The following is a 10,707-nucleotide window of genomic DNA, read 5'->3' as shown; positions in this document are numbered from 1 at the left end:
TACACCAACCTTCTCTCTGCCCTCTCCGCAGACGTGTTTGCAACGACCGCAACGACAAACGTGCACTTGCCTCAAGGCAAGTGCACGTTTCTCGGCGCCAGGCCAACCGCCGACCGGTCCATCGGAAACGGGAATTCCCCCAGGCCTACCGCACCACTTCTGCCGCCGCAGCGCCAGCTCCCCTCGCAACGAAGGGCGCCAGTTCGCCGTTCAGCGCGCGCGGACCAGCTGGAAAGGAACCACTCTCGTATCCGCGATATTTTCAGGGCAGTCTTGCAGATCTTTAGGTGTCGTCGACGCGGCGGGTTGTTCTCGCGACTAGAAATATGTCTGGTTCAGTGCAGTCGGACGAGTGCGACGTGTACCTCTGCAGCAGGCCCATTCAGCACGGAGAATCTGTCAACTTGGCGTCGGGTGTGCTATCCCTCATCGGCTCTTCGTCACGTTCCCTGAGCGGTGACTCGTGGAACAAGCACTGGCTCCTGGTCTTCGACTACGGCGAAGACGAAGTGCTCATCTGCGATGCAGACATGGACCGCGCGGGAGAGCTGACCGGACGGCGGTACTGGAAGAAGAGGACGGCCTACGAAGTAACTTCTCCCAAGAGGGTAAGCCGATTATGTTGCTTTCCGTGCTTGTTATGGTTTCCTGTGGGACACCCCGCTGTGAATAAATGGCGAAGGCGTTGTGCTGCTCAGCCCATAAACGAGAGTTAGATCCTAGCAGCGGTGGATTCTTTTCATGTGGATCGGAAAAGTGAAAGCGCCCGTGCGTCGAGGTTACGGCGCACGCCAAAGATACGGCGCTCTTCATACCTCAGGTGTAGCTTCGGTGCGCTAAACGCCAGAATCAACCAACCAATCAATCAATCAATCAATCAATCAATCAATCAATCAATCAATCAATCAATCAATCAATCAATCAATCAATCAATCAATCAATCAATCAATCAGTCAGTCAGTCAGTCAGTCAGTCAGTCAGTCAGTCAGTCAGTCAGTCAGTCAGTCAGTCAGTCAGTGAATCAGTCAGTCAGTCAGTCAGTCAGTCTTGCTTCGATTGTTGACGTTCTGAGGCGAAATATCCTTTTACGGCGGAGCTGTTACAGATTCAATTGCGACGAGAACTGAGTCCGTCCGCAGCGTGTGTAGAAAGAAGTGGCGTCGACAAATTTAGTCTTGCGGCAAAGCCACCTTCCTGGCGAGTACTCTGTAGCCCTCAGTCTAATATAGTTATCTAAAAAAATATACTTAAAGCGGCAGCTAGAGCGACTTCATCGTTACGCCTATTTCATTTTGATGTCATAATTAGTACGTTTCGCAGTAAAGCAGTGAATTCTGGATATTTCCGTGTGCCGTCAATGTATGACCGTCTACAGATGGAGAACAGTTATTGGAAAAAGGCTGTAACTTTTGTTGTATCTGAACTATTCCGCAACACATTAGATGCCAATTGGACGCTAAGAGTTATCATTACCCATAGTTATATCTAAGTGTCATGTTTACGTTGTTCATTGTGAATACTGTAAAATGCCCGTCTACTGTCAATACGTGGGGTTATGCGGGAGGGGAGGGAAACGGATAGCCTTAAGTTTATCCGGGAGAATAAAAAAAAACTCCAGTCTGTCCATGTTTTGTTTAGCTAAGTAACTAGGTAGTACGCTCCATGGCAAGTTACAAACAACGTGCTTGTTCGATGAACATCTTCGACGGTTCACTTAGTGGAAGGGCAGTGATTTTTTTATTTCTTACATGGAAGTTTACTGTCATTGTGTGTTTCGTTTGTCTGCACATAGTCGAATGAAAAACTAAGAAAATAATTCAATGCCTTCCCACTGTTGGAAGAAGGATGACTGGCGGAGCAGCGCGAACTCCAAAAAAGTGCTTGAACTAAACACGTTGTTTTTAACTTGCGATTAAGAATGCTTCCTAGTTAATTAGCTGACGAATAAGGGACGGATAAGAATTTTATTCTGTCGGTAATGTGGGGCTGTCTGTATTCTTCAAGTAGGAGGCCATGTATTGATATCAAAGAGGAATTCGAGGTTATTTAAAATTTCCTATTTACAAGCTAATTTTGAAGAGTAGGTGAAACACGGGGTGACGTTATAGTCGTCTTAGCAGGATTTGTGATATAATATGTTTCGAGGTCGTTTTGATAGAACGTTGACGAACTCCTTCTCTCTAAAAACCGAAGTGCACGCGAAGTGTGACAGTAGTGAAAACGAAAACGGCCAAATTCAAAACGCAAGGACCGAAATCAAAACGGAGAAATCATTTGGGAGTTCGGAGAAATCATTTTCAGCAGGCGCGATTTTAGTGCCACCCGGAATACCTCTTCTTTGTTTCTACAATTACGGATATTGCGTACGTATTGCTATAGTTTTGAACTGTCAACACGGCTGTAGGCAGATACACTCATTTCGTTTCGCATTCTGTTTTACGGTTTACTGCCTCCAACTAGTTTTTGTTTTGTTTTGGGAGATGGGTCTTGCCCATGTACGACGCACTTTTAAAACAGTTTACGGGCTGCATATATCAGCAATCACGTCTTCGATATCTCAGTAGGAAGGCAAGGTAATCTCAACTTTGCGGAAGCCCAATTTCTCCCTATTTCTCTATAAAGGGTAGAAAGAAATGGTGCACCCCTAGGCCAAGATATAAATATTCTCCTCAATATCCAAGTACCAACTTTCAGCTGTCGGTGCTGGGCTATGATGAAGAAGTCGGTTGGTCGGTTGCTTCTACTTGTAGGTACGCATATATTAGGCAGCCTGTTTCGGCCACCCACACGACTAGAGCTTCTCCCAAAGTTTTCGGACCCATCTTTCATGAGTTGGCCTAGTGCAGTCTTCGCCCCCATATTTTCCTAGTGAGTCGCTCCCTCGAGTTCGAGTACCTGCCTCGATTACTGCCCTTGGTAGCAGTTTCGTTCAACGAATGGGTCACTCGTTATTTTTTATCCACAGTACATGTTGTGCCCAACTTCGTGTCTTCCCCTTAATGGGACGTACATTGTCTTCCACTTGTGTCTGGTTACTAATATGAGCCTCTGCTTTCTCACATCGAACAGTTAGCCCTTGAATTCTTGTTTGTAAGGCTACTTTGGCCGATGTAAGTGCTCTGTAAAGCAGCTTGGTGAGACTTCAGTTTTGAGCCCAACACGCCGTTACCAAAAGCAGAGATTGGTTGGTTACCATTCTTTATTCACAACGGTAGCCTACTGCTTCAGATTTCGGAATACTGGCTGCAGCCTACGCCTTAGTAATTGTGCGTTTTTTTTTTCTTCTTGATGATTTGGATCAGCCAAGGGGATAGAGGGGCGCAGGGTATTTCGTCCCACTGATGCATACACGTTAAGTTTTTAGGGCACAGCCCTTTGGCGGCTGCTACATGGGTTTCGCGGTGGCGGCATCAGTCTGTCAGTGTAAACTAGTAAGCGATCGACGTAGCCAAGGCAGAGATAAAACAGAGAGGAGCGTCTTGAGATGGTGAGGAGGTGGGTGGCACGCACCGCATTGGTGTCAACTCTCTCACTGCCTCCCTCTCACAATTTCGCCATGCGTTGCCGCCAAGGAGCGTCCTCCCTCTGACAATTTCCCCAGGCGCTGTTCCGCTCGTCGCTACTCGGAACCAAGTGACATTAGCGCGGGAGGTTCAAACGCGATTTATAACAATATGTTCAGCGACGGCGACGCGCTGCGAGGCAACGGTAGAGTAGCGCGCGCCGCCGTTCGTTCGCTAACCACGCAATCACTTGCCGAGACGCAGAAGATATACGCCGTGACCGAGAAGAGTGCAATTCGCGCTAAGCACACATTTTTTATTAGGGAGTATAGTAATCGTCAGTGCATTTTTAGCTGCTCATTTTTCAATCTGCGATAAACGTTCTTACTACAATTGTCGAAGCACGTTCTGTAACATCCGACAGGGGTCATTCTTACTCCCTTTATAAACGTAATAAGGTATAGTAATTCATAATAAGGTGTTCTAAGCAACATGCCGTAAACGTGCATGGGTAGTTATGCTCCTGGCTTTAATGAATTGAGTGTAAACCATACCTCTCTTTGTTTTCTTCTTTTCCCCGCCAGACGCACCTGGGGAAGCACAACATCCCAGAACGACTCCTTGAAAAGCACCTAAGAAAAATGTGCAGCTCCGGTTGTTACCATCTGACGAGCAACAACTGCCAGACGTGGGTTTTAGGGCTTCTGAGCGAGCTGGGCATAAAAGTGCCCGAAGAAGAGCATCACGCCGAGAAAGTTGTGAATGAAGTCATCCTTCCCGGTGCTGCCCTCGGAGGTGTGGCCGCCGTCGTTGGCGCGGGAATTGTGGGCGCAGTCAAGTTGGCTACCACACGTTGACGCCAGCGAGATTAGGTCCCCACAGGAACGACGAAAAATTACCATTTTTTTTAGTTGAAAAGATATTTTTGCACATACGCTGGACAAAGTTGAACGCAGTGGTTATGACCTTCTTGTTTTTGGTTGTCAAATGCAGTTCATTAATACCGCGGGCTCGTTTTATTTGTTTTTGTTGGTGGGAATCGCACTTTTGAGAAATATTGTGGAAATACAAACATCTCTCAAACTGTAAAAGCAATGAACAACTGAAAACCGTGCAGCAAAAAAAAAAAAATAACACAGTACACAGAGACACCGTGCTCATTTACAACTGAATTTATGCAAGCGAATGCAGAGCCTTTGTACGGCAAGCATCTACCGGAAGAGAAAAGACACGAAAACGACAGCTGTACGGGTGATTCCAAAACACTGTGTACAAGAACGCAGTTGTATGACAGACATTAACGCACTCTTTTCAGTAATGTTAAAAGGCAACCATTACCGTGTTGTGGTAAGTGCCAAAGGAATGAGCAATGGGGGGGGGGGGGGGACGAAGGAATGCCAGAAAGAAGTCTTGCCCGAGCTTTCTTCATTTTCGTCGGAATACTGTCACCTCTATATCTCAATTATCTCCCGCACCGACTGATGCTGAATCCGGAATGGGCGGCGCAGGACCCGTGTTAGTGCCGCGTTTCCCTACTAAATACACATTCCCACCTTATACCTAAACATGTGATCATTATAACTAAACGCAGACATACGGGTGACCTATCGCTCAGATAGCTGCGACAACACTTTGCAAGCCTGTTGTCCGCTACACATTCGTACTTATGTGCTGGTATTTGTATTTATTGTGGTATGCCCTTGTTTTATGTGTGTTGCTGTCTGTAACTGCGTCTTTTTGTGTTCATTTGTTTGTTCAAATTGTTGGTTTTCTACCACAGTCATTGTATAACCTTTATTCAGCTTATGTTTCCGTATATTGTGACAAGGCTGTGCGCTCGTTCATTTTATTAAGAGTGAAGTATTGTTTTGTTATATTATGAACGCTGCCACGTGAGGGTTTGCGGTTCCGGAGCAGCTTTTTGCCCCGAAGACCTTCAAGTTTTTCTGGAGAAAATAAAAGTTATGATTAATATTATAATTCACATTTTCCTGGAGAAAACAAAGCTAGTCCTCTGGTTTAGTGTGCTTTGCTAAATTATATGATGGAGGGGTCTCTCCAGTATTCGCCCCAATGAGCATGGGCTATGCGGTTTGGAGACCCGGTGTCTCATGCTGTGGAGCCGGTTATGCCCCGGCCTACTAGCGCTGACTTATACTTCACCGGTGCAGCAAAGTGTCCGCATTTTCTATCCACTCTTTCCTTCTCTATTCTAAGCTCTCCAACATACTTCCCTCCTGCGCACTGCGTTCACTGCAGGTGCCACAGTGAGTGATTGATTCTACAAATTCCAGCCTGGACAAGACTAACGTGGACAAGACTGGAAGTTTCAGGAATTCAATTTTACCATAGCATAAAAAATTGCCTTCCTGAGCGAGTAAAAAGATATCAGCGGGATTTTAGAAATTCTTTATTATATCCAACGCCGGTTTAGGTATGGACCTGCTTTTTAATATTATGGGTACTCCATACAAATGTATAACAACAACTGAGGGTTTTGCCCTGAGAAATGCTAGAGGAGGCAAATCCGAATTAGGCTTCTTACGTGCTTTTGTAGCTTCGTCAAAATGTTTAGGAAATTTATTAGATGCGTTAAACAATGTAGTATCACGGAACCTAATAGTAGGAGAAATTGGGACTTCAAGAACACTGGGGGCTCCAAAATATTGGAATGTGGGGCTTCAGGCCGAAATAGTTTGTTGTGCCCTATGACGTGTGACATAACCAAATCGGCAATCTTGCATTTGTTGCAAGTAAGCAAGCAATCAATTAGATTGGCCGGCATTGCTATGACTTTCGCTAGTAAATGCTCCCGAGCCAATTAAAAAAAAAAAAAGACATTTAGGATCTGCCTTTTAAGCCTCAAAAAAGGAGGTTGAGATTTTTTTTCTTTGAGCATTTTCGCCTTTGAAGGCACGAGATGTGCCCTTACGGAGGTAGCCTACTCACGGACGTAGCCTTTCGGATCATTTCCAAGCACTGTTCGCGAGAACAAACGGAAATGCAGTAATTGTGTTTTTCGGTTTCCCCACAGCTGGTGAATTAAAACTGGCACTGGTGCTTAGTAGCACGTAATTCCTGGGGTGCGATGTCTATGCCAAGCAGGATATGAAAGTTGAGATGAGCCCAAATATCTGGTCACAACCAGACAACAAGAGGATGTAAATGCCAGAGCGAGCTACAGTGCTTAAGGGGGCCCAGATTTCCGCGTTGATAGGGGCAAAAGACATGACATGCAAGCATTAAACCCGGCCCAAAGACACGCTGAATGGGTGCGCACGCCTGCCCGAAGACACGGATGCGTACTCATAAAACGCCACCGATTTTCAAGTCGCGACGTGGCTAGTGCAAGTGGTCTGTAAGGGTTTCAGCACTTCCGGCCTTTGCCTGCTTAGATTTCTAGGTGTAAGTGGTCCCTGTAAAATGAATTATACGATCAATGCCTATCGTAATCCGGCACTTCGTGCACGGGAACACGTATTGTCACAGCGTGGGCATGTCCCACCCATCCCAGCTTCGGAGGCCGCATTCCCTAGTCCTCTGCCACATGGACCCCAATACTTCTTGAACTTCAGGCCACACACGACGCCCTGCTCTGTACAGCCGCCTCCAATCAAGCTTTAACAACCATCAATATTCGTACCGACTTTACGCACGTGATTCATAATCCGAAACAGGTTGCGCAGACTGCCATCATTTGCAAGTGAATCCACCAGCTGCACAGCAAAATGCCATCAAAGGTGATTGTGCCATGGGTTCCTGGTAACAGCAGTATTTTAGTGAACGAGCGAGCTGTCACACAACTGCCCGGCACCATCATCTCCCGTCCAGCTTGACCCATGGGCCACACGAATGGCTGCAAAGGAGGATCTTCGACGCCGAACACGTGCTCTCATACATCCGTGTTCGGATCTCCTTCCACTCAACTTTACCAGAATGGAGGAGGTTGTACTACGGAGTATCCGGCTGGGGGTGGCTGCTACTCCTGCCCGGAAGTGTGGATGGCAAGGGGACTACCGAGGGCACGTGAAATGCCCAACCTTGCTTGATGAAACGGTTGCGGCAGATTTTCACCTCATGTTATGGACATGCCCTGGAACTAAGAATATTCGTAGGAAATGTCTGATGGCAGCAGGCCCAGATTTGCGGCAAGGCACGCATTGCCATCGGTGGCTCCATGGTACATTGTCCATGGTCCTGCCTACTGTTCCTTGCTAGACTATTCCGGGAGGCTAACTTAGTTTCCTGGATAACGCTCGTTCTCACTTAATGTCTGCTAAGCCTTGAGGCTACTAAATAAACGAAAGCACAACAACAAAACCGTAAGGGTAATTTTTACTGTCTATTGCTAACACCTTACACCCTGACAAAAGGAAGAAAAAAACATACTTTACGGGTGTTTTCAAATTGACACCTCCCTTAACCATAGCAAAAACAGAAAAATAAACCCTGGTAAAAGGCGTTTTATCGTAATGAGAACATTTTAAAGGGTGTTTTGCTTTGTTTTTGATCGGATGTAAGGGCGTAACTGACAGACAAAAGGGTGAAAAGCATTTCACGCTGTAGTCATCTTGGTTCTTTTCCCGTACCCCCTTCTGGGATTATAACTAAATTTTTCATGCGTGTAATCAAATGGCACGGAAAACAATTAAAGAAAATAGTTGAAACATGAACGATGGGCCCGTATGGAATTTTTACCCGCATTTCCAGGCCGTGTGCTGAACTGATTTTGCAGTATCGGCACATAATTTATAATCAATCCTTGTCGGCAGGCCTTTTACCTTTTGACTAGAATACTTCTGATGCCGTTTCCGTCGATAAGGGGTGGTCGAAAAAGAACATTGAAAATTACAGGCCAACGCCTCTAAGCACAATAGCGTAGAATATAATTAAGCCCATTCTCTGACGCGGAATAATAAAACACTTAGTTGTAAACAAATCCTTATCAAGTGATCAACACGGGCTAAGGAAGAGGACCTCCCGCACCACGCAATTGTTGCATTTCGCCATTATCTGGCAACTGACATTGATTTAAGGGGAGGACCAACTGTATTTACTTACATTTCCGTAAACATAGTACCTAAAGTACTCCACACTTGGTGTGCTAAGGTGTATAAAAATTATTTGGGCTAGTCTCGACAATGTGTCATTTCAAACGGAAAAAGCTCTAATTATGTTGGTATAACGTCTAGAGTCACACAGGGCTCCGTATCAATGCCACTTTAGGCAGGTATTTCATCACCTCTTAGACTGTTTCTAGACGATTGCGTTGTGTTGGGACAAATGAGGGGTAAACAGTGACGCTGCCTAACTGCAAGCTGGCTTGGACCGTGTACCTGATTGGTGTTCAATGTGATAAATGAATTTAAATATTAGAAAGTTTGCTGTCGTTTCTTTTACAAGGAAGCGAAAGGGAGTAGAGACTCAGCACATTTTAAAGAATGAGCATGTAAAAAGCTACTAGATGTAAATACCAAGGTGTAGAATATGGTTGCTGATGGAATTCGCGTTTTTGCGGCATGGTTTGGAGAGCTGCAAGGGCGCTAAATGCTATGCTACACAGTTTTAAAATTTCGGGAAAAAAACACTTAGCAGAAACGGTTTATTCAACGTCTGTTGGACCGATACTAAACTATGCCTGTGCCGTATGAGATCCTTCGCAATGTACACTGATTTATGAACTAAAGAATGCTTTTCTACATTTCAATGAACGTTGGACAAAAAAAGAATGTTCGAAACCTGACGGCAAGTGTTTTTTTCCGGGACTGCACAAGTTAGGAGGCAGCTGCGCTAAAATAAAAAAAGAAATCAGGTGGGAACAGCTTTCTCGCGGCGACAAAAACAACGGTTAAAGTTTTTAAAGATATTTAGGGATAGAAGAGGCGTTAACACAGAAATATCCTTTAAAGGAGCCGCATTACCGTTTATATAAAACTGACCATGCACGCAAAACAAGAGAATTTCGCATCAGGACGGATCCTTTTCGGTGAGAACATTTCCAAAGTGGCCAAAGTTGCCTGTAATGAAAGTGTGCTGAAAAAACGAAGATTTGCATATGACAATTCTGCAGCCCCCTGCTGCTTTAGGACAGGGTGGGATAAGCTCCAAATGAAGACTAAAAAAGAAATCACTAAAAAACGTATTTAGAATGTCGAGTAAAATAGGATGACAGGTTAATCAGTTTCTTTTTTTACTTTGCATACCATTCGATAGTGTAATGGTGCTAAGCGCTGATGGACAATATTGCTGGGGGGGTTACCTTCTTTATTTTATTGATATTACGTGACTTCATGCGGCACTCGTTCTTTGACTACATATATAATGTCGCGGCGGTTTCTATCCGGCCACAGGGCGGTTATGCAATATAAAAAGCTGTGAGAAAGCTTCAGATGCCGATCTACCTATAACATGATACCTGCCCATCGTCGTTATATTTCTTACCTGTATCTCTTATTTCTTTCCCGCTGAGAGCGAACACATGTATTGTCGTAGATGTTTTCTGCGGCAGCCTTTGAGTCTGTGGAATGTTGACTATACCGTTCTCTGGCGGAGAACTGCAGGAGTGCTCTATAAACGCGCTATTATCCTTGTCTCACTATCAGAAACTGGGGTGAGGCCAAGTAAATTTCAACCTTATATACCGAAATGTCGCAGACATACTCAACAAAGTTGTGACCGACACGGCGAAAGTACAACAAGGGGACCAGAGTACCTGTGCACGCAGGCACGCCAGAACTGAACATGCGTAACAAAACGTGCGTGCACTTGGGACACAGTCAGAAGCACCCAACTCCACACAGAATACTTCCCCGGAAACCGCAGCGCTCAGACAGATACAACCATGCACGAAACCCACTGCACACCCCATACACCTACTCCAGCCACCACCGGGGAATCCCAGTTATGAGAACTGTGGAACCGCCATTTCTGATACTCTCTGAATGTTCAAACAGAACGCCTTTCTTCTGCGGCGCCCCATCCCACCCCAACTGCATGGGAAAGGTGGCCGGCTGATTGAAGTGGGTAAATAGCATAAGGCCTAGTTGAAAACCCAGGGATGACACTGTAGACTTTCTCTTGAGCTCCGGATCAAGGTTTTCTAGTGAAAATAAACTTTTCTTTCTTATTTGTTAAAAATCGGGCGGTGAAGTGACGCTGTAAAGTTCGCCGATCCAAATAAAACCAGAAAGGTTAGCAAGATATC

At 45.4% G+C, this 10,707-nt stretch overlaps 1 protein-coding gene across 1 annotated transcript; it reads left to right on the top strand.

Annotated features, from left to right (window-relative positions):
• The first annotated feature begins 220 nt into the window (after window positions 1–220).
• Window positions 221–4,740, top strand: LOC144147069 (uncharacterized). Its single transcript, XM_077679106.1, has 2 exons — window positions 221–608; window positions 4,088–4,740. The coding sequence occupies exons 1-2, from the start codon at window positions 327–329 to the stop codon at window positions 4,358–4,360; spliced, it is 555 nt and encodes a 184-aa protein (XP_077535232.1). The 5' UTR covers window positions 221–326; the 3' UTR covers window positions 4,361–4,740.
• The last annotated feature ends 5,967 nt before the right edge of the window (window positions 4,741–10,707 follow it).

This window comes from Haemaphysalis longicornis, unplaced genomic scaffold (assembly GCF_048455015.1).
Source record: "Haemaphysalis longicornis isolate Haplotype H1 unplaced genomic scaffold, Haemaphysalis longicornis Haplotype H1 scaffold_7, whole genome shotgun sequence".
Taxonomy (NCBI): Eukaryota; Metazoa; Arthropoda; class Arachnida; order Ixodida; family Ixodidae; genus Haemaphysalis; species Haemaphysalis longicornis.
The sequence above is the reverse complement of the archived record's forward strand: the minus strand, read 5'-3'. Positions and strand labels throughout refer to the sequence as shown.